Genomic DNA, 27523 nt, shown 5'->3' with positions numbered 1-27523 from the left:
GATACTCAGCCTGGGTGGAGGATAGGGCGACCGTGGGTTGGCGTTTACTGGACCAGGAGATAGCCGCAGAGCCAAAGGAGAAAACATAGCCCGTGGTAGAGCGGCGAGAATCGGGGTCGCCAGCCCAATCAGAGTCACTCCAACCTCGGAGAGTGAGCGGGGAAGGAGAGGGACCACCGGCAGTATATAGGAGCTCGAAAGTAGAGGTCCCCTGAAGATAGCGGAGGAGACGTCGAGCAGCCTGCCAATGAGAAAGCGAAGGGGTTTGCATAAAGGTACTGAGGGTGCCGACAGAGAAGCCGAGATCCAGTCGAGTGTTAAGTAGCCAGATAAGAGAACCAACAAGCTGGCGGTAGAGGGAGGCATCAGGATAAGCAGTGGACCCAGAAGCAGAGAGTTTAGAGTTGGGATCCATGGGAGAAGTGATGGGTCGACAGTCAGCCATGTGGAAAGTTTCGAGGAGCTCGTGAACATAGCGCTGCTGAGAGACAAAATACCCCCTCTTGGTCTGCCAAATCTCAAGACCCAAGAAAAAATGGAGGAGGCCCATATCCGTCATCTCAAATTCAGTTTGAAGAGCAACTTTAATGGCAAGGATATGATTGGTATGACTCCCAGTAAGTATTAGATCATCCACATAAAGAATGATGAAGGTATGAAGCTGTCCTTCATGAAAGAGAGAAAGATTGGGATCAGCCAGAGAGCGATGAAGCCCTTGGCGGCAGAAGAAGGTATCAATACGCTGATTCCAGGCCCTAGGAGCTTGCTTGAGACCGTAGAGGGCCTTGCGAAGGCGACAGACCATGGAAGGAGAACGAGAATCAATGAAGCCGGGTGGCTGATCCACATATACCTCTTCTTGAAGATCACCATTCAAAAACGCAGATTTGACGTCCATTTGAAAAATGGGCAACTGATGGTGGGCCGCAAGAGCAAGGATCGTTCGGATGGTGCTCATCCGGGCGGTAGGTGCAAAGGTCTCCCCATAGTCGACGCCGGGTCGTTGGGCATAGCCTTTAGCCACCAGCCGAGCTTTATACTTGTCGACAGAACCATCAGAGGCGTACTTTGTTTTGAATATCCACCGAACACCGATTACGGAACGGTGTGAGGGACGATGAACAAGATCCCAGGTATGGTTCCGAAGAAGAGCATGAATTTCTGCTTCCATAGCCTTTTTCCAATGAGGCTGGGCCAGAGCCTGAGGAACGGTAGTGGGCTCGCGAGTGGCGAGGATGCGAGACATAAGGGCGTAATTGACATGGAGGGGATCAGAAGAGGACGGTGGGGGGTGGCGATGAGAGCGACGAGGCCCATCATCAGGGTGTGGTTCGGAGTAGGGATCCTCAAGATTGGAGGAGCGGAGAGTATCAATGAGCCATCGCGGAACACGGACCGAGCGGGGTTCCAAGGGAGAAGCAGACGAGGGTGGAGCCGGAGAAGGAGGCGGAGGAGAGAGAATAGGAGGTGATGTAACGGGGGACGAGGCAGGTGGAGGGATAGAGGGTTCCGGGGCATCGGACGGATCTCCAAGAACAGGAGGAGAGTCGGAGGATGGCGGAAGGACCTGCTCGTCGAAAAGGACATCCCTGCTCACGGAGATAATGCGGCGGCGAGGATCATATAGGCGATATCCAGTGGAGACGGAGTTGTAGCCTACGAACAAGAGCTTGTGGGACTTAGGATCAAGCTTTCCACGATCAGATGAACATAAGCATCACAGCCAAATACCCGAAAATGGAAAACATCGGGCTTAGATCCATAGTAAGCCTGATAAGGGGTCATGCCTGGAACCGCTGATGTCGGAGAGCGGTTAAGAGTATGGATCGCTGTCATCATGGCCTCGGCCCAGAGGGACTGAGGGAGTTGACTGTGAGTCAGCATTGTCCGAGCCATTTCAACGCCGGTACGATGTTTACGTTCAACCACGCCATTATCAGAAGGGGTACCTGTGTTGGCAAATTCCCGTTTGACACCATGACTACTCAAGAACCGATCAAACTCGAGAGAGGTAAACTCACCACCCTTATCAGCACGAAGAATTTTGAGCGAGTGGTTGGATTCTTTTTCAACCAAGGCCAGCCAGGTCTGGAAACGACTGAAAGCCAGATCCTTGTGGGAAAGAAAATAGATCCAAGAATAGCGACTGAAGTCATCAACAAGGAGCATGTAGTACGAGGCTCCCCCCAGTGACATAACCTGCATAGGGTCACATTGGTCGAGGTGAACAAGACCAAGTGGAACGATGGCACGGTGAGAGGCATGATGGGCGAATGGCTCGCGATGTTGTTTGCCCAATATACAAGAGGGACAGAGACCTTGGCAAGTGCCGACGTTAGGGAGGCCGAGGACAAGCTGGTCACGGAAAGCACGATGGAGAGCATCAATGTGTAGATGACCAAACCGATAGTGCCAATGGTCGCCAAGGGAGGTGCCTGTAAGGGAGGGAAGGGCGACAAGCTTGTAGATACCATTGGTAGAATGGCCGGTCCAAACCGGCTGTGTGATAGCACGATCGCGGATGGTAACAGAGGCCGCTTACCTTCATATTGTTTTGACAAATTTGATGAACCGAAAGGAGATGAAAGCCGAGAGACGGAACATAAAGAACACGAGAGGAGTGTTTACCCCCTTTGCCATCAGGAATAATATCAAGAGAGCCCTCTGAATGAACAGGAATAGAGTGCTTGTCGCCGATACAGACACGACCAGGATGAGGGGTGAGATCCTGGAGCAGCGAGGAGGAGGGGGTCATATGCCGAGAGGCCCCACTATCAACGATCCATTCACGAGCATCGGAACTATGGAGAGCCAATGACTCTACTGCAGGAAGGGGTACCGAATTCAAGAGCTCAAGGTGAACAAATGCAGGGGTGGGGGTAAGGGAAGCATCAGCCGCAGCGGCCATGGGTGCGTCCGTTTGTGTTTGCGGTAGGGACAATTGCGCCAATAATGGCCAGGAGTGCCACAGTGATTGCAATTACCTTTGGGAGCAGGATGGTCACTGGAGGGATCTGAAGAAGATGAGTTAGTGGCAGAGGACGGAGCATTCTTGGATCGAGGTTTGGGACGGTGGGCCACAAGAGCCTCAGAAGAACCATCAGAGTTTTTAATGAACTGTTCCTCCTGATCCATCATCATGGGGACAAGTTCCTCCCAAGTGATGGTGCTGAGGCGGCCAGAGGTAATAAGAGAAGAATAGAATGCTGCGTATCGACTGTCAGTAATAACATGAGATAATAGAGTAGTAGCCATATCTTCGGAGGAGATAGCCTTGCCTGCATGGAGGATGTCCTGATGCATGCTCTGCATTTTATTGATGTGGTCCCGTATGGAAGGGGAAGTAGCCGGATCGAGGCGACGAAGCTGAACTTCCAAGGAGATACGTTTCATGGGAGTGACGCGAAGGTACATGCCATCAAGGAATTCCCAAATAGCACGTGCAGAAGTAAGGTGCTTGATATGATTGAGAACCCCTGGTTGACAATTGAGAAAGATGAACGAGCGCACACGAGCATTCAATTTGTCCCAGATAAGAGAAGCATGTGGATCCTCCTCAGGAGACGGACGAGGGATCCCGGGATCAACAAACTCGGCAAGATCATAAGATTCCAATACAGATGCCATCTGAATTTTCCAAAGGGAATAGTTGGTCCCATCTAACTGCCGAGCATCTGGAAATGTAGGAATAGTGGGGATGCGTACAGGCTTGTCAAACTCTTGAAAGAAGCTGGACATAGGGGGAACGCGAAGATCCGGAGCAGAATCCTTTGTTTCATCAGCCATGACTGAAACCAGGGAGTGGACAGCAACCAAGGGCTGAAGAGAACGGGGCTGGTGAGCAGATCGAAATCTAGAACGGGGCTGCCGACAGGCAGCAAAAAATATATATATATAGGGGAAGAAGAGAGCTCTGTAGTCAGCGGGAAAGAGAGTTGCTAAGGAGGACAAGCTTCTTCAACTTCATCAATACAGGAGCACGCTCGATGCTTGACTACGCGGTCAAGCATCTCTGATCTGGATGGAAGTGGGAGACAGTCCGGAGCAATCTCTGTAGAGACAATAGTAGCGAACTTTGAAACTCCATCGGCTCGCCCACTCTCAATACAGAGTTGATGTGATGAAACCCGAAACTGCCCAATAGAGATCCTCGATGAATGGAGGAGATATATCTTGGAGGGTCAATAAAGCCCTCACCGGAAATGCGCAAACAATGATCTCTATAGAAGCTGAGCTTCACCAGGTCCGGAACGTGTATAGTTGTAGAAGGTCCTCACGTATGACATGGCTGATGGCTGACCTCGTGATATTCGAGCGAAAGAAACGACGCATCAATGATGTAATCGAAGGGGGATAATCTATTCAGGTGGAGCCCCAATCTCTCAAACCACCTACATGTGTGTGCATACCAGCATCTTTGATCTCCCTCAGTTGCAAAGGCCATGGAATTGGATAGTGCTTGCCGTGGTAGTCTACATCGCCTTGAAGTGCAGTCGTTTTATGGAAAGCTGCATTAAGTTGTAGTGGAGATGACCCAAACTCAGCGTGAGTGATCTACTGGGGAACGGCTTACTGTGTATCATCCTCGTCAGCATGAGAACCTGGGGACACTGTACTTGAGCCCACTTCGCACTCGAGAGATCCGATCCCCAACAAGGGCTAACATACATGTCACAGAGAGAGAGAGAGAGAGAGAGAGAGAGAGAGAGAGAGAGGTCTTCAGAAGACCAAAAAGGGTCTATGAGACTAAAAAGCTAAAAAGCTAATACAATTGATGGGTGGAGCCAGTAGACGGGCATCAACACTGAGGACAAATACAAAATCCATAATCCTGCCCATAACAGCGTTGGTACATAAAATGTAAAACTCTCTAAGTGGAAGCCAACAGAGTGTCAACTCTAGGAGGGGAGTGTCAATGTGTGAGGTGTGGTGACATTAACCTTGTGATACAACTATTTGATGTGGCCGTACATGGTGTGCCTCTTGTTGGTCGCCAAGAATTTTGGGGGTATTGTTGCAGGAATAGAGGTCAGACTTGCCTCTTAGGCATAGGGACTTGTCGCCACTACCACTATAGGTGGTGCAACTACTGCCACTTCTGGATCCACTACCACTCATGCCATATTGCCTCCCACACATGATCAAATACGATGGGTTAGAGGGATGCATAGGCACATGCCTTGATTGCCTTGTCTTGCAAGAGGTTCATTATACGTCATATTTGGTCTTGCAGGGCAGCCAAGGCTGCATATGACACAAAAGCTAAGGACTTTAGAGAGCACTCTTGAATCTTCAATGCTGATGAGATTGTGCTAGGTTCTCGGGTGGTTTGCTTGACATTGGATGGACTAGTTGATTTGTATTAGAGCTTTGCTACGATGTTGAGATTAGTAGCCATGGGTAACCCTAACTACTACACTTTGGATCAGCTTGTTACCGTGCAGTAAAGCCGCTCAAATAGGGCTGCCTCCGTCAATGCAGACCAAGCCTTTGTCATGGATCACAAAGGCAAAGGAAAGGGGGCAAGAATCTCAGCTAAGCTCAAATGCTCTTTTGGTGCCTCATCTTCTTCTATTCCGGCTGGTGGGAAGAAGGAAAAGAGCTGCAACTATTGCAGGAAGCCAGGACATGACATCTCAGAGTGTGGGAAGTGCATTGCTTCAGAGAAAAAGAAGCAACAAGGTCTTGCAGTGACAAATGGTCCTGCTGCCCATGAGCACAGCCATGAGGCAGCAAATATAGCTCATGATGAGTGGGCATTTTGTTGTCACCTGCCACTACAATCTGTTGAAGCGTGATGCAGCCTTGTCAGTTTCAGATTCTATGTTTGATTGATATTTTGCTAATGGTGCTTCCAAGCACACGACATCCTGCAAAAAGTTATTTCAGTCCTTGCAAGATGCACCTAAGGAAGGCATTGTCACTTGTGACAACAATGTATCTTATCTTGTTAGAGGGACTGGTCAAGTACTGGTCATTGCAGTTTTGGGAGATGCACGTCGTGTTATATGTTCTAGGCATAACAAAGAATCTCAGCCATTTCTACAAATGGCTTCAGATTAATTTTTGACGGTTATTGTTGGGCTTGTACGAAAACCGGCATGATAACGGCATAGTACGTATTGGCAAAAATCAAACTTTGATGCAAATGTCCAGATTCTTTCTCAACAAGTTTTGGTTCGATGCAATTATGTATGCCAACTATCTGCTCAATAGAGCACACAGACTGGCATTGAAGACCGTCACTCCTTATGAAACATGCAGTTTGTGATTTCACACCTGTTTTGGTTTTAAGCAATTATGTGTGCCAACTATGTGCTTAATACAGCACCCACACGGGCATTGAAGACCATCACTCTTTATGAAGCACGGACAGGCCAGAAGCTTGTGATTTCACACATGCGGGTATTTGGTAGTTTGGACTATGCAGGCCGTCAAATGCATATTCATTGGCTGCAGTTCTTAGAGCAAAGGCGATCCGTTGTACCAGTCTAGTACGAGGAAGGCAGGGATGTTGCTTTTGCTGAACATGCATCTGTGCCTTGGCTGGATTGTAAAAACCAACCTTCAGTAAATGCCTCTGATGTGTTTGATTCCTTACTGCCCTTATTTCCGATTCATACCAGAACTTGCAGGGCTCACTTCCCACATGTCACAGCCTCCTCATGATGTCCATGTTCAGCCTGATTTGCAGCTGCTTGATGATCATGATATTGAACACGCAATTGCAAAGGAGAGAGCTGTCATTAGACAGCAGAAAACAGTCCCAAGGTGGCTTTTGGATACCCTCAGGGACAGCATGTAGGCTGAACCATTGGCTGCTTGCACAAGACGTGCACAGAGGCTGATGCATGGCAATTTTTTGGACATTGCTTTGATTGCCACAGCTTGCAATGAAGAACCTTTATGCCATAATGATGCATTCGATAGCAGGGAATGGATGGATGCCATGAGAGCTGAACTTGATTCCATTCACTAAAATGGCACATGGGAGTTGTGTGACTTGTCTCAGGCAAGCATGCCATCGGCACTAAGTGGGTCTACAAGTTGAAGCGGAAAGCTGATGGCAATATAGACCGCTATAACGCCGGCCTTGCTGCTAATGGCTATGCTTAGCAACATGGCATTCTTTGCTTCACATCACGCATCACTACCATAGGGTGTGTCATAGCTATTGCATCACGCATGCTTTGGGAGGTTCACCAACTTGACATAAGATAGCTTCCCTTCATGGTGATTTGATTGAGGAAGTCCATGTCAGCGTACCTCTAGGTATTGAGATTGAAGGCTATGAAAATAAAGTATGCCAATTGAAAAATTACCTGTATGGATTGAAGAGGCTGATATGCCAAAATAATTTCACATTTGTTTTTCAGAATAGTCCCAAAGAGGCCACTCTTTATGTCCGGAAGAGTGGATCAGATTTGCTGATTTGCAGCAATCATTTGCCATGACATATTGGCCAAAGAGTGGCATCAAATGGGTCACTTCCATCCTCGGAGAAGAAATGAATGCCCAAAACTCCTCGAACTAAAAGTAATGCCAGCATTGGCTCATCATTACGGCCCCCTCAAAGATGCCCAGAGAGTGCTGGCTGCCTTAACCACTTATATCACACTAGGCGTGATCTCTAGTATGCAGTCTCTCAATTAAGCAAGCTCATGCAGAAGCCCAGTACATATAGCATTGGCAGGCAGTTAAACATGTCTTCTGATTCTTGAAAGGCACGCGTCATTTGGGACTGTTATTTGATGATAAGTCTACACTGGTTCTGCATGCATTCATTTAAAGTGATTGGATTGATTGTTACGACACACCGGGGTCTCATAGTGGCAACTTGGCTCTGTGTACATTTCTTTGTTAAGCAAGAAAAAACCTATAGTTGCTACTTCTAGTTGTGAAGTTGAGTACAGGGCTGCCTTCGGCTAGCCGCTAGAGTATGTTTGGCTCCACAAGTTACTTGTAGATCTTGGCCATTGCGTGTAATCGTATCTTGCTAAGGCCCTTGTTGAGTGCTAGGATTGCTAAACTGATAAGCTAATGAATTGATAACTCTACAGAGCTCTAGCTCGAGCAAAGTCATATATATAACTTGGAGACTATCTGAGATATGAGATATGAGACTCAAGGTTCCAAAGCCAAAGCTCGGCACTGTGGTGGCTCGCCTATGAGTGGTAAAAATGTCTGGGATCTGCGTCTGTCAGGCTGTGTCATGTTGTGGTGGCGGAGGGGGACATGGTCTCCTCGATCTCTGAATCCGTTGGGCTATTTTCAGAGTAACCCCTCATCTCGGGTGGTCTCCCTTGAGGAAAGTTGTAATAGGGTGGACCTCAATGGAGTGTGCTTTGGTCGCTCTCCGTGCTACAGGTGGCCTTTGCATCCCCCTCTCAGTATTCCAGGCTGCCCGCATGTTAGCTATCTCCTCCATCGCCACCCGGATTTGTCCTAGAGCTGACTCAAATGCATAGAAGTCTGAGACGTGACGTTGTGCTCTGTCAGCCTCTCTGTTCTGTGGTCTGATTGCCTCCTGTTGCCCTCTAATCTGTTGTAGTAAGATCTCCCTATGTCGGCGCATCTTAAGTAGATAGAGCCCTATGCAGACCTGATCTTGGAAGTGGATCAGTCGTGAGAGTGGACCGAAGCCAGTCCCCTCCTGGTAGAGGCAATGGTATCGTCCCTTGATCTCATAGTAGGCTGGGCAGACACATAGGAAATGCTCCTTTGTCTCAATCACTTCTAGTGTGCAAAGCATACATAGCCTTGCTCCCTGGGTATGCCTGCTGCTCTCCCCATCTTGATCCTTAACTAATGAGATGAGACAAGGATCTGTCCAATGGCAATCCTCAGTGCATGAGAGACTCCTTTTTCCTCGAGATACTGGCGTTTGATGATGAATTCCTCCTCCGATACTCTCAGGATGTGGTCACGATAGAACTGGGACTTGGTGGGGAGCTCCTGGTCTCCCTCCCAAGTTCAAGACGTATGGAGTTGAAGGAGATCTAACCGCATGATACGGTTGATCTCATCTCGCGGGGTCAACTCAAGCAATGCGTCTAGGCTGTACTAAAAAGGGGGGTGCCTGTCCATTTGGATATCGTGCCTGGTAAACCATGTGGATATCCGTGCATACCATGTGTTCGCTCCGCTCTCTGTTAGTCGTCTGGATGACTCCAAGGCCAGCCTCGGTAATGTCCATCGAGGCAAGTCCCAGACTCTGTGGATGAAAGTCACTGTCTGAAAGATGACATCAATTTGTAGGGGAGTAATGGCAAACTCTGCCTATACTATCTCATGTGGAAGTGAGGGCTTACTCTGAATCATCTTGGACCCCATAGTCACCTGTAGGCGCTCAAATTCCTCCACTCAGTCTTCAATAATTCACATCCCCAGAAGGACGCTGTAGACATGGTCGTCGGTCGCACTAGTGTGTCGAAGAGCGAGCTCTTTGTTGGTGGGTCTTGAAAGTGTGCTTGGAAGCACTGTCTCTCTAATCGAGCCAAAGTACCTCGTCCACGTGTGAGTCGAGCTTGGGCTGCGTGGATTATTGTGAAAAGGGGTCATGGGAAGACAGCTCCCAGATATGTGTAAGACTACACTATCTCCACTAGCTCATCACGATAGGTGAAGCTGAGTTGACGAGTCATTGCATGCGAGGTGTTGAAGACTATAACTTTGGTCTTCCCAAGGTTGATTGTCAACTCTCTCTCTCTGCAAAACACCTCGTGTGTGTGTGTGTGCGCGTGCGCGTGAGAGAGAGAGAGAGAGAGAGAGAGAGAGAGAGAGAGAGAGAGAGAGACCCTAGAAGTTGGTTAAAAACCATTTTTGAATTTGATTGTAAGTGAGTGCGGGAGAGTAAAGGTCACATCAAATGTGGGTTTATTAAGTGACGAGTTGGATTTCCATAGCCCCATCCAAAGATTTATCTCCTCTCTTATAGCCAAAAAACTTGATGATGTCGAAGGGCGTTACACCCTTTCACTTGCTCTTGAAGAGGCATAATGTTACTTTGGCATATATGGAGGACACGTGGATCATGTAAGCATTGAATTAAGAGAGCTTGGGGCTCCAAATGGAAGGCCTTCTGAAAAAACTCCACAAAGACGCAAAGGGTGAGCAAGTCTCCAACCATTGTAGTGATGTTTCCTAATTTCTTGAGACTCTATGTTGTCTTTTTACAACCTCATTGTCAATGTCAATCTCCTTCATCGATGATGCATTCTTGCCTTCCACTCTTCAGGGAGCTCATGTGGTTTCTATTTATAAGAAATTGTATCCAATTTGGGGTTCATGAATATTTTTTCCCATATGTAAAAATGGATATGCATTAGAAATATTCCCTCTCTTGTCGATAGGAGATTGGGGAGACCAAGTTGCAGCTCTTTCTCCTCTTTTGAGTTCCAACCACAAATATTACTTATTTGGGTCCTCTTTTACAACTGATATGGCCCTTGCCTAACCCTCTTTGCTACAGCTATCTCTCCAAATTCTCTTCCTTCTATGTAAATTGAGAGTTTGGTGAAGGCCTATATGTTTGGGGTCTTATCACCCTTGTATTTTCATATTTTCCAATGCTTAGAACACATTAATATCCGCAAGCATGTCGGCTAGAGCCATTGTCTTATCTACACATAGATCCTCTTGAAGGTCTAGAGTTTTTAAGTTTGTGATCATTTTTCTCATTCTTAGTGCCATCCTTGATGAAGGCCACCTTTCCATCATCCTTTGTATTTGCTTAGGTTTAACGTCAGCCAACCTTTTAGATTGTTACGTCTCTGCGAGGTGTTCATTTTCTCAGGCTGAATGACCCTCGTTTGTGCCTCGTAATTAGCTTGGGTTTGTTGGAATCTCGTTATGAGTCTTTCCCCTTTCTTTTAGTTTTTGCCATTGAGCTTCTAAGATGTGCATTGTGCTTTGGAAAATCACCAATGGTCTTGTTGCTGTCCTTTTTATTATCTCTCCTAGCTGTAAATGCCCGGGAGGCTGAGGGTTATTTTGTTTCGGTCTTGTTGTTCCTTTAGTAATGATGCTGTTCCTTTATTAGTGCTAGCCTTCGTCATGACTGAGCCTGCCCATCACCTCCGGAGTGCTGACAGAAACTCAGTACGAAGACTTTGTACAAATGGATGCTCAAGTATGTGTGGGTGTGTGGATTTGTATGTGTGAGAGCATATGTTTATACTATGGTCTACACCCACTGTTGGGCACTGATGACGTCAGTGGGGATGTCATAGTAGCTAGTCCCTGCTATGCGTGATGGAGTTTATGGTTTTCAACCTTATGAGTGACTATCATGCCTTTGGCATTGAAGTGGTCAAATACGGCTTTCTTGATGAGACAACGCTGCCGGCCGGCATTATCTGGCAGAGATTGAAACTGCACTATGTTGTGTTTTTAGAGGATGAGTTTGGGCATGTGCCTAGACTCATCTAGGTATATGCTTTTCCTTTCATTTTAGGCCTATCCAAAGTGGTAATGATAGCCTAGTTATTCCTCACTCCGCTCTGTATCTTTTTTTCATACTTTACTGTCCACTTCTTGAACTTTCAGCTCTACTGTGCCAAGATTTGCAACCCCATGTGGACTTTGCCCTTTTAGTGCGTAATCTCTTTGTCTCGGAACCTTCTTTTGCATGTTTCACAATCTCTGGCTAGGGACTCCTCATTCAATGCAGATATCTACTCACTCTGTCACACCATTAATTCAATTTAACTCCGCATGCTGGCCACATGTCCTGTGCATGTTTTGTGTGTCTTGTGCATGTTTTATGTGTCTTGGAGGGCATCTCTGTATGCATCATTCTCCCTCCTTTCTGCAATCACTCTTCAACATCTTGCAAAATCTGATTTGCAGACCGTAAACAATCACATTCAGTACACAGACAACTGCAAAGCACTCTTTTTGTTTACACCTAATGCCTGCCACACACACTTTTTTTTGGTAAAATCCATTGTATTTATATCCTCATAAATTTACAATATGGGAAGTCTCCCACACACTAGCAAAGAACTCCGAAAGAGAGCCCGATAGAAGAACTCAAAAACAAGTAGAGAACATTTCAAGGCTAGTAGCATCCAAATCCCTTGCAGCAAGACTGTCATGTAAGGATTGCTTGAGGGACATTCTGAAGAAAATATATGCCTGAGGAAACTGTTGACCCATCCTAGAATGCAGTCTCTGTGTCCAAATGGTCCATAATACCCAAAAGCGAGTCCAATGAAAGAAAAGAAGTAATGGAGACATCTGAGATGAGAGGCATCCAAACATCCAGAAAAGTTTCCCAAATCTGATAGAAGGGAACCGAAGCCGCAGTAAATGAGAAACATGAGTGATCAATGTGCGAGAGTGCGGGCAAAACCATAATAAGTGAGGAACTGTCTCGCGGGGATGAGAGCAACGGGGGCAGAAAGGAGAAGCAATGCGGCGTGCTGCCAATTTCACCCCAATGGAAAAGGCTCCCACTATACATCTCCAAAAGAAAAGCCTCTGTTTCAATGGCAATTTGGCTTTCCAGATTTTCATGAGTCGGGATTGCCACCAAGATAAAGGCCTATCCAAATTCCAAAGAGTGTTGGCATGCTTGTCAATCCATGGCTGTGGAAGAAGAAATCTGTAAACCTTCGAGGAGGTCAGATTGTGTATTGAGAGCGTATGGGTAGCAGGAGGTATGGAAGTCAAATTCCAGTCCATTAATCTGTCCTGTGCAAACAGTGGAGGAACCGGAACAAATGGCTGCAACATAGTTGAAAGTGTTCTCCAAATGGATCTATGATGCAGACCCAAGGAGAATGTCCTGCAAGCTTGTGGAAATGAAAGTGTATAGCCTTGTTGATCCACAACATCACCAACAAATCTTATGCCCAATTTCATGAGATTATATGCTTTGATAGGTGCCTGTAAAGCGAGAGGCGATGCAAACACCTTGCTCCAATGGATGCTTTCCAATCGAAAAGAATTACCATGATGAGAGGAAGCACCTGTCCATTTTGCATATGAAAGAATTCTCTTCCAATCATGAAGAAAAGCAGTAGAAACAGGGCAACCAGGAATTTTCCCCTGAAAGGAAGATAAAACTGCTTCCCAGTGATCTGTAATCCAATGCCCATATGCATGGGAAGCCATGTTTCCACACATAGCTGCTAACATAATAGCCCATGGTTGTTTTTGCTGAAAAAAATCAGCAATCATAGTGCTCTTTCTTGCCAACATATGAACCTGGAGTTTGAGAATATTCAGCCCCCCATGAGTCTTGGGTGAACAAATAGACTGCATAGGTAGTAGTCGCAAAGCTTTTTTATGAGATTTGCTTTTCCAAAATATCTCCATAGCTTGGGACATATAGGAAGCCAAATGCTTGAAAGACCAAGGAAGAAGAGGCAAATAAAATTGCACATATGCCATAATGATGGACTGTACTATCCGGAGTCGAACATGTAGAGGCCAAGTGGACAAATGCCAGTATTCCAGCTTCTTGTTGATCTTTTGAAGCACCCATTTGAGCTGTTGTTGCGGAGTAATATTCCAGCCAATGGGGTATCCGAGATGTCTGACAATAGTAAGGGAAGAGATAATGTGGCCTGGCCAAAAAAGTGCATGCCAATCAGCTTCTTTCAAAGCTAGAAGTTTTGATTTCTGAAAATTGATATGCAGTCCAGCAGCTATGCCAAAATCATTCAGTGTATGCATCAAACGAGAAAGATCACTTTGAGAATTCCTTGGCATGAAGTATGAATCATCAGCATAGGCCTGTGCAAGAAAAGACTGTGCCCTTGGAATTTGCAAGCCATGAAGCTGTCCTGTATCTGCCAGATAGTCCATATGCAAGAGTAACGGATGGGTAGCAATGGCATACAGTAAGGAACTAAGAGGGCAACCCTGTCTCACTGAGCAAGTCATAGTCCAGGTTCTTGACAACCCACCACCAAGCAAGCACTGTGCCGTGGTGTGAGAATAAAGCCAGTAAATGATGTGGACGAGTCGAGGGCCAAATCCCAATTTTTGCATAGTTTGAGAGATGAAATCCCAATGGACAGTATCAAAAGCTTTCGCAATGTCTACTTGCAGAATGAGAACATCTTGTTTAGAATATTTGGCATACTCAATCGCAAGCAAGGCATTGGAGATATTGTCAGTGATCTGCCTTCTGGGGACAAACCCATACTGCCTAGGATGAAGTCCTGCTTGCAAGAGGAAGCGAACCCTGAGGACAATCATTTTAGCAATGAGTTTGTAAATGACAGGCATGAGGGATATAGGCCGCCAATCAGCCATCGTCTCACACAACCTTTTTTTGGGAATCAATTTTACTAGGCCATGTTTCCAGGATGGAGGAAGAGATTGTTCTGCCCAAGCATGATTGATCATTAGAAGGAGAGTGTTCTTGAGATCACCCCAAAATGCACGGAAGAATTCAACAGTCAGTCCATCCCAACCAGGGGAGCTGCTTTTGCGTAGATGACTCAAAGCATCTTCCAGTTCACTAAGCATAAAAGGCTGCTCCAATGCATGGGCCTGTTCCCGAGATACTATGGGCTGAACATGCATAAGGAATTGAGACCTGGCTGCATTTACTTGCATCAAATGATCAGGTTGAGAAGAAAGGAGATGCTGAAAATGACTAGAACATTGCAATTCCAAGTCTGATTTGGAAGTGGTCCAGGTGCCATCAGCTTTCTTGATACTGCAAATATCCTCCTTTCGCCTATCCGCATGGAGACTTTTAAAAAAGGCTTTGGAGGAGCAGCCCTTATCCAAAAGGGGTTTCATACGAGCTCGGATTTGCCACTTCTTTAATTTGCGAAGATCATTTTGATGGATGATATGAACCGCATAAGCACAAGAATCCTGTTCAGAAGAAGTAAGCTGCCTATGAGAACTGATTGCATCCATTTGCTGCTTGTGGGATTGAGCCCATTTTATCTTGAGCCGAAGGTTTTCCATGTAACTCTGTCCGTAGTCTTGAATAACAGCCTGTAAGCGATGAGCAAGACTGATCCAAGCAAAATCCATATCCTCCTGAGCATGTAAGAGGAGGGGACGGACAGCCACTCTCACCATGTTCTGAAATTGTTGATGAAGCAAGTAGGCACTATTAACATGGAGCAAGCGATGACCAAAAAACGGCATATCATCTGTCAGACGTGCTATTGATAATGTCAAGCATACTGGAAAATGATCAGATAGCAGGAGGGAGTGATCAATCCGCAATGTACATGTAAAATCAGCATACTGCTGAGCATGCAGCAAATACCATCTGTCAAGTCGAGCCCAGTAATGAGTAAAGGCATTGTGATGATATGTATAACCCATATCTGTGTCCCTTGTTGAGAGCCATAGATCTTCTGCATGCAGAGATGAGAGCATATCTTCCCAATGTCGGGACTCAGTGGGGATCATGTGAGAGCGATGAGTAGTATTGTCTTGGGAGGCAGGCGAATTGTTAAAGTCTCCACACAAAAAAGCATTGGAAAGCCATGGGTATTGTTTGAGGGAGGCCCACATTTGAGCTCTAGTCGCAGAAGTTTGTGAGGCATAAACAGATGCTATTTCATAGAGAGTATCCTGCCAGGTGCACCTGATCACCATCCATCGACCCTGAGGATCATTGTGGGCCACCGTGGGCTGTATATCATGTTTTACCAGCATGCAAACCCCCGAAAAGTGCATTGTACCAGCATAAAAAATATCATAACCAGCATAGTGGCCTTGCTGGCCAGCCAAGAAGTGTTGGTTGTGTTCTTGTAAGGAGATCACATCGGGATGCATTCTATGTACATAATGCCAGAAAAGTCTCCACTTATTGACATTGCAAAGACCCTGAACATTGTATGTAATGCAAGTAATTGAAGTAGACATAAAAGATATGTACAGTCAAACCAAAAGGCAGAATAGAGTGTAAACTGTCAGGCCTCAGCCATGACATCAACATCCACCTGGGCTCCTGGATCATTAGCTCTATGATCCTCATCATTATCACATACAGGGATGCCTCTTTTTAGCACATCAACCCACAGTTGAGAAGCAAGGCTGTCAGCAGGGGAAGAGGTCTGACCAGGGGTAGAAATTGAAGCATCCCAATGACGAGATTGTAGTGGACGTGGTTTGAGAGCAAATACCTTTTTGGGTTGCTGCCAGGCACCCTGGGGAGAGACATGAGATTCTGAAATTTTGCCCTTACCCTTATCCTTTTGCTTAGCTGAAACCTGAAGTACATTTTCTTTGGAAGGGACAGATTTGAGAGCCACATCACCCAGTTTGGTAGGCATTGCCTTAGACCCCGAGGCATAAGTCGGAGGGGGAGTATTTTCTGGAGCAATAGCTGTGGGTGGGAGCTGATGCAGAACTGCAGGACACTGTGAGGCTAAGTGGCCAAACTTATGGCATGTGAAACAAGCACCTGCAAAAACTCCCCATTTCAAGTCAAAATATTTTTCACCAAGGGGAACATCCTCCACTTCTACCGCAATGGAAGGAGGGGTTGGGTGATCTGTATCCCAAAGAATACAAAAGCGATTGCGATTACCCGAAGGGCGGGGTGGGCATACAACTTGCCCCAAAGTGGCTGCCAAACTTGGTAACTCAGCCCTCAGATAGTCTGGAAAATCCACTACCTCAACCCATACGGGGCAGTGATGTCGAATGAGGCTGTGGTAATCTTTGTTTGGCGACCATGGCATGACATGCACCATTTGTCTGCCATAGAAAAGGGGCGACATCTCCAAAATCTGCTGGCGATATGAGGCATCCGAAAAGTGCACCTCATAAAAACCCCTAGAAGCAAAATATACCCCTTCAACAAAGCAGCCTCCCAACAATGCCTGAACCCACTGAGCCACATCATTTGCTGAAGGTAACTTTCCTGGGAAGAAGATGATAACTGCTTGCTGAGAGAATTTTCGAAGAGGAGCAACCAATGATGGAAGCTTCAACTTGTATTTGATGGCCGGGGGAGGTTTGGCCCACTCCTTCCGGCTGTACTGAAATTCATCTTTAAGCATATCAAAGACATAGTGAGCGTCGACCGAATCTGTAGTAGAAAAATCAACCTGTTGTCTTTTGGAGTCCCGGGTCGACTCCTTACGAGAGTAGCTTTTGAACTGATCTTCCATGAAGAGAAACAGGGCAGAATTGAAGGAAGGGCGGAACAAAGAAGGGCTGTACGGACGAAGAATAGGCTAGAGATGCGAGCTGTACGGAATGAAGGAGGAGGCAGGGAGAGTAAAGACTGTACGGATTTCAGAAGTGGAAAGGGCGGCTGACGCAGCAGGAAAGACTATATGTACGGAAAAGGGCGAGTGGTACGGCTGTGCAACGGGGAAGATGGCGTAGGGCAAGCAGACGCGACGGAGCAACGCAGAGAAAGAGAGGTGTGGCTGTACGGCGTCCGTACAAAAGTACGGCGTCCGTACAATTGTACGGGCAGAACGCAGGAGCGAGCGGAAGAACGCAGGGATGAACAGAAACGTGACGCGGACGTGTACGGAGAGCGCAGGAATGAGCGGAGACCCTCGAGTCGTGTTCGTTTCTCTCGCACACTTCGTCTCCCTCGCCGTCGTCTCTCCTCCTCGACTCGTCGCCTCACCTCCTCTCTCTCTCACACCCACCTGCCACACACACACACACACACACACACACACACACACACACAGAGACACACAGAGAGAGAGAGAGAGAGAGAGAGAGAGAGAGAGAGAGAGAGAGAGAGAGAGAGGGGGGGGGTTTTACCTTAATGGAAGTTCAAATGAAACCGTTACCATAAACACCCAAGTACACATCCTCATTACTGTTGATACTAACGGCTGCCAAAGAGAAATATCTGCAGCTAGTTTGCATACTGTGTTGTACTCGTGCTGTGAAACACCCAAGTACACATCCACATTACTGTTGATACTAACGACTGCCAACGAGAAGTCTCTGCAGGTAGGTTGCATACTGTGTTGCACTCGTGTACACACAGCTCTGCATTTTGTCATGTCTATCTGGAAAAGTTGCATTGGTGGGTAAGAAAAACGTATTCAGGATCCTTTGATACTTTTGTAGAGGGGCTTGTGCTTTTTAACTCTGCATCTATTATGTTAAACTTTCTTCTTCTTTTTTGGGGGGGAAAGGACTTGTCTTATGTTGCATGCGTTTGCTCTTAGTGATGCATTTATTTTATCTACAGGCATGACTAGCCTCGTTTGGAGATTTGCAAACTAAGAATTGGAGCCTTGTTCGGGAGTTTATCTATCTACACATGTTCACATCTAGGCGTTAGGCATTTATTTTTGTCAGGGAAGCAATGCACACAGATAGACATGTGTTTAAAATAGTGCTTTATGTTTTGAGGTGGTGGTTATTACCCGGTTTGTCAGATCGTTTGAATTATCATGAGGGCTGGCTGTGTCATTTCTCTTTCTGGGAATCGGGTGCAAACAGTAGCAGTTCAGACGAACAAAATGATTGGGAATATTCTGACATTATGTTGGAGCATCGCACTGTCTTCTTCTGAACATGCTATAGAGCAGAATATACTTATGCATGGAAATAATAGCAGGAACCATTTTCAGGTAAATGAAGTCAATGCAATGCAACATTTTATCAGATTTGGAGTCTGGAGTGTATTTATCATTTTGTTGCTTAAAAGAGTTTTGAAATAATTCTCACTTAATGCATATAGCCTATATATCTATTAGACCTATTTATTAAGCCAATGCTACAAATTTAGGATCTCGTGACCCACCAGGAGGTCATTGGCTGACTGACGTGCACAATTAAAACATCTGCATGAGTTTTGGTGCTCACTGATAAGGCGTTGACATTGTGGGCGATGTCAGTTTATGAGATCCTTGAGCAGCTTAAGAATGAAACAAGGTAGCATTAATCAGCTTGACTAATTGACACTTTGTGAAAGTATTTAAGGAGCTTGATCCTTCCTTTTAATTCATTGTAGTCTCAGCATGTCTCCTCTCCCCTGAAGTCAATCAATGCGTATGTTTTCAGATTACATGGTAGGCTTGAGGGAGGAAGGCATTCTGTTATGATGCTGCAATATGTGAATAGAGGATGATGTATAAGGCAGAGGGTGGAAGGGCACTCACGCCAAGGTGGGCTGGAACCACATATCCCCAAAGCAGCCCAAGTTGTATGGGGCTGCTGTCACAACTCTGAGAAATAATTGTAAAGTGGGGGGCAGCTCATACAAATTGAGGCTCATGCAAGTTGAGAAGCCCTCCAAAGAGAAGGGCTAAGTTAAAAGCAACTGGTTCGATGGTATTCATGATGACTGAGGAAGCAAAACTGTGTGTGTTCCAGGTGGGAATGCTACTGGATGTCAATCTGCAGTCACATCTGCATCCTCAGCTGGAGCGGTTGGAGCGGGTGCGCTTGTTGGGGCTCTCTGCTGGAGTCAAGTCATCTATTGAAGTGATTGCTTTATGTTGGATGAGGGTGAGAGGGTGAAGGTATGCGATTGGAAAGGGGCCAAAGAAATCTTTGGAGGCGAAAGTGTGCTCAGGATGCCAGAGACATCCATGGGAGAGTGTCTCTGAATGGCTTTGGCTTTTGAGGGCCTCTTGCGCCGCATCACTACCATTGCGTCAAAGAGATGGCTGATCCTGTGAATAAATTCTAGTTTTAGGTATTGGAAGCCACAGGAAATGAATGGTGATTGGGATTTCCGGAGGAACTAAATGAGTTTCAAAGCATCCTGAGGCAGGAGCACAAAGAGGCGAAGCATAAGGGGGAGGGAGAGGAGGGAAGGGGGGGGGCGTGGGGGCGTCTAACAACTGTAAGTCTTGTCCGCCACCGATTAAAAAAAAAGGAAAATGTTGTTATACAAGAGAGAGAAGGCAATTTAAGTTGTAAAGAATATAAAAAGAAGAGTCAAGGACAAATGTGGGACCGGAAAGTAAAGAAAGAGAAACTTGAAAGGAACAAATTGGACAACTGGAAGGTGATGTCGATGGAAGTGAAGGAGAAGAGGGTCGGGCGGGGGGGGGGGGATGCTGTGCAGCAGCCAAGTGGCTTTAGAGTCAAGCAATGGAAGGGGTAGTTGCAGGGAGGGAAAGGCAAGGGGTTCCAGTCTGTGTGAGGCGGTGGGGAGGGTGGCGATTGGTAGGTCACGGAGCAGGAGAGTTCTCCCTTTTAATTTATTTGTTCTGAAATTGATTCATGAATCATCTACTTCACAGTATACTGGTGTGTATGTTGTGCCATTTCCCAAGGCCATATTAAAAGGCACATGTATTTTAAGAAATAAAATGAAATGAAATGCGTGTATTAAAGTTTGTGGAGACCCATGGGACTGGAAAAAAAGCAAGTACAAAATACGAGGTCCAGATATTTCTAGGCATAATTCCACTGGGCCTAAAGAGTTTCCTTCAAGATACAACAAAGGTTGTCGAGGCATTGTGGATTTTGAGCCACAAACTATACTCGCTGCCATACAAAGATCAAAATCCTTGAGCTAAAGTATACATTCAAAAGGTTCCCCATGTTCGGAAGTAAAGATTCAGAGGTTCAAGAAATTGTAAGGAGATGGAAATCAGTAAGTTTGTCTTGAATATATCAAGAAGATCGATGCGGGAAATGATTTGGAACATCAGGTATTATGAATTGATATTACTTGGTTAGACCTTAGAGCTTGTTCCCAAATCATATTTCAAGATATTTCTTGTTGAGGTTTAAACTTTCTTTTGCTTGTTGATCATTTGTTTTCCTCCAAACCTGGATCTGTGGAAAGTACTCACTGCTTGGATATCTCTTGTAGCTTCCTGTGGAGATTCTGATTAACCGGACCTCTTTGCAATATGTTGGCTGATGTGCAGTGGTGGGTACTGTTCATGCGAACTTATTTGTTGCTGTGTATTCACCTATAGCTCGCTCCTTTTTTTGTGTTTAGGGTGGTGTGAGTTGGGGAGATGTAGATTATCCCCCCCCCCTCCACACCATCCGGTTCTTCCCTCCTAGGGCCTGTTGGTTTGGGCAGTTTTTTTTCCCGGATTTGAGTCGCCGTGACCTTCAGAACAAGTAATCTGTTGACCTATTCAGCAGTGCTAGCCAGGTGAAGGGTTTGTAAAACCCCTCACCATTTGCGGTAAGTGGTAAGTGGATGGGGTTGGTGGTCGGAGTTACATTCAATTCTGGGATGCACTGTTTTGTCACATCAGTCATAACATTAACTGGAGCTGGACATGGTTTTACACATTGCCGTGTTACAGAGGAAAGGATGGAGTAACCTATGCTTTTCAAGGGTAACTGTTTCTTGGATTTGCAATTGTTGTTCGAGCTTGTTGTCAGTGGATCCCTAGGATTGGAGCTTTTGAAGTGTTCTCATGCAGATTGCAACCAAACATTTTATATTCCTGTAAAATCAGTTTCTTAGAAAGTACAGTTGATGTGGTGAGAGACAAATCATATACTTTCATAGGCAGAAGCAACTGATAATATGAGGAGGCAGATTTTGGCTTGGATTGTTTGTCTTGGCATTTGCCATCGTGTGCTTCCCTTCACAATACAATATAAAGCAGTGGAGGGGTTGCAGGCTTCGCAGCTCACTCTGGCTTCAGTTTAAACCTAACCACATTGCTGCTGGAGCTGCCTTTCTTGCGGCCCGCGTTTTGAACATGGAATTGCCATCCAATGGTGCTTTTGGATGGTGGCAGGACTTCCAAACAACTCCGACTATTCTGGATGGTGAGGACAATTTGGTCAAATAAATTCTGGGAATAAATTTTGCAATGGAATCCATAATTCTTTTTGGATGAATATTGTTTTCTAACTGAACATGAAGTTTCTAGTGGTGGTGTTTTTTGTGGATTTTAAGGGGGTTTGATTCAAAAGATTCAAAATCACTTCGTGCTGGATGTTCCAGATGTTGTACGGCAGATGCTGGAGCTCTATGGTTGAAGTCAATTGTGCACCAAAGCACCCTTGCCACCTGAGATCTGGCTATATGTGGCGCACAAATGTGACAAAGATCATTGTAGATTGTAGTAATTTCATGCCGGTCCTACATTGTGTTCTTTTGTGATCGTTTCAAAGTTGTCCTGTAGTAGCACCTGAGAATCAGGTGAGAAGATATTCAAGGGAAAACCTTTTGCTTGACAAAACCCTTTCTGTACGGGGATCAACTCACTCAGTGGGCAAAGTGTCACTGTATACAATCCTTGCCTTGCAATAAAGGTATGAATTATCTTTTTTCAAAGTTTCTCTTGACTCAAGTTTGCACCTTTAAAAGTTTAATTCAGTTGTAGAGGTTTTGTGAGCATATGCAGGCATAGAGTGCTACTTCTGTAAGAATTTTCTCATCTACAAGAATACACTGCCTGCTAGATAATTGGGTCCTCTAGTCTTAGTTAGTGGCTGCCTTTAATAGCTATCCTATCTCAAAGAATGCTCTACAGGCTACATACGATTCCTCTCACAATGTTGCAGTAGCTTCTATGCCTATGAATTTGTTGATATTGGACACCTATTAGAATTGCTTTGTTGAACTATTCTAACATGCCATTAAGAGGATTTTACGTCAAAAGGCCTTGAGAAATGGATCAAACATTATGGTTTGTACACGAATACATACACCATATGGTGATTATTTTCATGTAAAGCAAACTATCACTGAAGTGGTTTAGAAAATTGAATTAGCTTGATAAAGGATTTCCTAATCAGAGACCACTTTTTTTACATGAGGTAATTTCACAATATATTATCACTGCTATGGTTTGGAAAATGATTTAGCTTACTGAGGCATTTCTTAATCAGAGGATGGTTTCGTCAAAATGCCGCTTGTATGAACTTTGGTGATCTTACGGATAGGCTTGGAAAATGACAGTTGACTTCAGTAACTGAAGTATTTCTTAATGTAAGGATAGTTTCATCAAAATGAAGATGGAGATATTCAGGTTTCCAAGGGTAATGCATACTTGATTCCCTCACTACCAAAGAGGATATTGCTTATCAGTACACGTTCATTGTTGTAAAAAAGTAAGTATTCCAGCAATGTTTTCAAAAGAAGTGTTATAGAAGTATCATTTGAGTGTAGGCACAATAGTTCGCAAAGGAAAATATGCATCATGAAGCTTCAATAGTGTTGTAATAGTGGGATTGCACAAGAGTGAGTGCAAGACTACACCACGATTACTAACTGTATACTACTTAGAGATTAGGTGAGAAAAACAAGTCATACATTTCCATCAGCTGTTTTAGGATTGTTTGAGAGACATGCACATGTAGCTCAGGTAGTGCAATCTGCCAATGTTTCAGTACTCTTAACATTTTTAAAAATTTAAAATGAAACAAGTGAAAGAAATTAATGAGTTTTGTCATTCGTAAGGCGTGTCCAAAAGGTCGGAAGCAGAAGCAGAAGCAGCAGCAAAACACATTAGCAGTGGAAGAGATGGAGGAGGAAGGATTACAAGTGATGCGGGCATGGAGGTTGGGAGTGCAGGGAAGCGAGAGAGAGAGAGAGAGAGAGAGAGAGAGAGTTGGTCCAATCAAACACCCTGTGTAAAAAGTCATTTGTGAATTCATAATCCCATTTTCGCTTCTTGATAACTTGAATAGCCAATAAGACCTACCCCCAAGGGCATGCCAAAGAAAGAAAACAATAGGGTAGTATTTACCTAGTGCGACTTTAGTATTAATTCCCCTCAAGTTGTAGCTTGTTATATCTAGCACACATTGGCAAGCATAAGAACTTGTTGAGGGAAACTGATTTGTTTTTGTGTTTGAACATGAGGTTTATTTCTTCATCGAGGACTTTTTTATCTAGTGAAATGATGATTGTGCTTTTTTTTTTTGGGCATAAAGTACTAGATTCCTTGCTATTTGCATGCTGCTCACATTGTTTATATAGAGATTTACCAAATCTTTGGAGAGAATCCCAATCTCCAAAAGGAGTCCTTTGCACCATATGGCCTTGCATTGATCGACGGCATCATGCTTCTATTAATAGTAAGGTCACAATTAGTTGTTTCTATCTTTTGATTGCATAACTATTAGTCTAAAAAGGTTGTAAGAATTACCAGATGGAGTTGCCAACAAGTTCTCTACATTGTTAGAATCGCCTTTTGAAATGTTTCATAAGTTCATAGTTTGATGTTAGTTTCATGGGAGTTTGTAATGGTTTGTAGTCTTATTTATCAAGTATCTTTCCAATGTCTATAGCATGCCATTTTTGTGTCCATCTTCTCTTTGCCTTTGATAAAGTAATTTTCAAGTTTTGTTATAAGTTTTGATTGCTGTCATCTTTGCAACAAGTTGCCAAAAATTGTTTCAGATTCTCAATTGAGCATAGCCTCTAGCGACTAACGTGGCTCTTGTTAATTGTGCCATTTGTACTGGTATGTCCACCTTTGAAGTTCTTTTGATATCTTAAATATAATCTTGGTTTATCATTTGAGCTTTCAAAATATATGTGGACGATAGCAATTGTAGTATCAATATTTTGCATTCCCTTTGTTTCATGTCTCTGGGGCATCACCATGGATTGAACACTTTTTAAATGAGCTAGCAAAGTGATATTTTGAATGGTTGGAGCCAAAGATTGAGCTTTCAAGACTATTATTTGGGTTTATTGAACGTATGATGGGTCTCATTTAATACCATCTCTAGAGATAACTTGTCTTCTTTTAATTGCTCTGAAAGAAATGTTTGATGGATTTCCTAGTTGACAGTTCATTTAGAATGTGTACATAAGCAAGAGACTCAAAAAATTCTCAAACAATCAACTAAAGATTTTTACACATGTGAAACGTTCTTACGAACTAGCGTTTTGCAAGAGTGGAGTTGGACGTCTACTCATCAAGCAAACTATTGCATAAGTTTTTGTTCAACAAGGATTCAAAATCTTGCATCTTGTTGACTCTATAATCTTCTTTTTGCAATTTCATTTGCACGATGCTTGTTAAGCTTATATGCACCTCTACTGTCACATCGAAGGATCCATTATACTTTCTAGTTTGCTTTTTCACAAGGACCTTGATTTTTTGGAAGGCAATAATGTTAGCGTTGCTTACCCATGTAGTATGATTCATAAATGTCTTTTAAAATAGACTTTCAAACTATCCTTCACCATATTAGATTGCTTTAATGAAAATCAAAATTCTAAATTTGAGGTATCTAAACCTCTTATAGGTCGTGAAGAGTTGTTGAAAGTACCCTTTGGTCAGGAACAACTCTTGAACATTCCACCAACTTAAACTCTTTTTAAAATAATTTATTGGGACTATCAACTTCATAAATCCCATATGCCCACCTTAGTTTTCCAAAGTGCTATGATGATTCTATTGCTACACTTTTTAAAGAATTCTTGAGGCCCTATGCAAATCCCTAAATATGCAACCAAATTTTGAAGGTGAATTCTGTATTGACTAATTGTTGATAGAAGATTTTGTCATTGTTGGAAAATAAAAGGCATCTCCAATAATGTCTATAATGCTTTGGTTGCCATGTAGATTTCAATTTTGTTAGGTATCATTACCCGTGATAACATTTCCCTTTGCATAATGCATACTTGAGTACCACCCTTTTTTAATGTCATATGTAAAAAAACGACCACAAATGCTCTCATCATTGTCCTAATTCACTTGACCTTTTTTTTTCCTTAATGGAAAGACTTCTACTAAGTATGAAAATACTCCAAGAGCAATGCTCATGGCACAAATATATCATGCAAAGCATGAGAAACAAAAGTACTATGAGTAGGAAAATAACATGCTTACCAGACAGAGCTAGAAAAGCACCAAGGTTGAGGTTGAAAGTACCATCTTTGCCCTATGTTGGACTTCGAGTCCCATCTAGACCACTATGTACCAAGAGGTTTGCCATGATAATCAAGTATCCTCTCTCCCATCTGGACCATTACATATAACAAGAAGTACCAATAGGTTTGCTCATGGCACAAATATATCATGCAAAGCATGAGAAACAAAAGTACTATGAGTAGGAAAATAACATGCTTATCAGACAGAGCTAGAAAAGCACCAAGGTTGAGGTTGAAAGTACCATCTTTGCCCTATGTTGGACTTTCAAGAGGTTTGCCATGATAATCAAGTATCCTCTCTCCCATTTGGACCATTACATATAACAAGAAGTACCAAAAGGTTTGCCAGATCATCAAGTAGCTTGCCCATCAATCTCTTCCAAAGAAGAGAGGGCTCATTTTGTCTAGTTTACTAGTAGTGAAATGCATATTAAGCCACCTCTATCTAATTCCCAATCATCAACATAAAATTTATCAATCTGTACATGAATGGGCATCTAACATTTCTTGTTCACCCAGAGCAAATGAGGTAGGATGTGAAAGGCATCATCTATCCAAGCATCTCTACCACTGAGCCAGAAAAGAAAGGCATCCCAAGTTGCTCTCTCAAGATAGAGAATGCTAGTTTGTCCAAAGGCAACTCCACCCTATTGAAGTCATCTCCAACAACACATGAGTTTATGATTGGGGCCCAAGAAAGAAGCTCCTTCTAAACAAGCACACAATCCTCTCTATTGTTAGGGGCATCGAGGTTGAGAAGACCAACCCTACATCCCCCTAAAATATTGGTCTACTTTGTTCCAAAGGTGTAATGATACCGTGTCCAACAATAAGGGGAAGAGAATCTGAAATGGAAATATAAGTTCCTCCCCTAGAGCCCAAGGCAGGGGACAAAAAGGTATGACTAGAAAGCAATTTACTTGACTTTGCACAGTCTTTACCATCTAGCTTGTGTTCTTAAATAAAGAGAATGCCAATAAGACCCCCGGTGCCACCTGGATGAAGCTGATTACATTTTAGCTGCCTTTGGCATAGAGATGAATATATCACCAAGGCCTTGAATATTCTAGCTAACAATACCCCCATTGGCATTAACAGGAGGCAGTAGGGCTGGAAAACCTTACCCAACCTAATGGTGGAAACACCTCCCTCCTATGAAGCAGTAGGGGAGAGGAGGAAAATCTACAAGGGAAAGGACTCCCAAACCTATGGAAGAGCACTCTATTGATAGGAAAACCAAGAATAACGCCACCAAAGGTACAAACTCTACCTCTCCAAAATCAGCTAGAAGAGAGAAGGAGCTCGTCTAAATCAATTACAATGCTAGAGTCGGTAAGACCCTTGCTTACGAGAGAGTTGAGGAGGCAAGATCCACATCCTTCCCTCGATTAATGATAACTATTTGGAGAACTAAAGTCGAGGGCCATTCGCACATTGGAGCATAATCTGATCACCATAAAAAACATTAGGTTCAGACATGATGAAGATAACCCCATCAAATTTGGTTGCCTTTGCTATAGAATACGGCAAACCAGGGAGGGGGGGATCATTGGGACTAGCCCAAAAGAAGGTCCAATCCAATGATGGCAAGGAGTCGATGACAAACCTGAGGTAGACTAGGGGACTCCAATGAAGAGTGTAGTCACTTGCCTATCCTCTTCTATAGGTTGAAACCTAAAGACAAGGGTTTTAAAAAGATCTTCCTGGAACCAAGCACCTAGGCCTAGCGCTCAAGGAGAGTCAAAAGCCACCTGAAAGAAACCTGTTCACAATAATCAAACA

The 27523-nt window shown here is 44.3% G+C and overlaps 1 protein-coding gene across 1 annotated transcript in view; it reads left to right on the top strand.

Annotated features, from left to right (window-relative positions):
* Positions 1–22173, top strand: part of LOC147902220 (cyclin-T1-3-like) — a 43381-nt gene extending 21208 nt beyond the window's left edge. Inside the window, exons 6-7 of the mRNA XM_087374989.1 lie at positions 21521–21672; positions 21851–22173. Coding sequence (XP_087231115.1) covers positions 21521–21672; positions 21851–21885 — 187 coding nt within the window. The 3' untranslated portion in view covers positions 21886–22173. The remainder of the gene's footprint in view (positions 1–21520; positions 21673–21850) is intronic.
* The last annotated feature ends 5350 nt before the right edge of the window (positions 22174–27523 follow it).

Source organism: Dipteris shenzhenensis, chromosome 5 (genome assembly GCF_047967505.1).
Source record: "Dipteris shenzhenensis isolate YYH24624 ecotype China chromosome 5, Dip_SZ_1.0, whole genome shotgun sequence".
NCBI classification, from domain to species: Eukaryota; Viridiplantae; Streptophyta; class Polypodiopsida; order Gleicheniales; family Dipteridaceae; genus Dipteris; species Dipteris shenzhenensis.
This window is presented reverse-complemented; position numbering and strand designations above follow the sequence as displayed.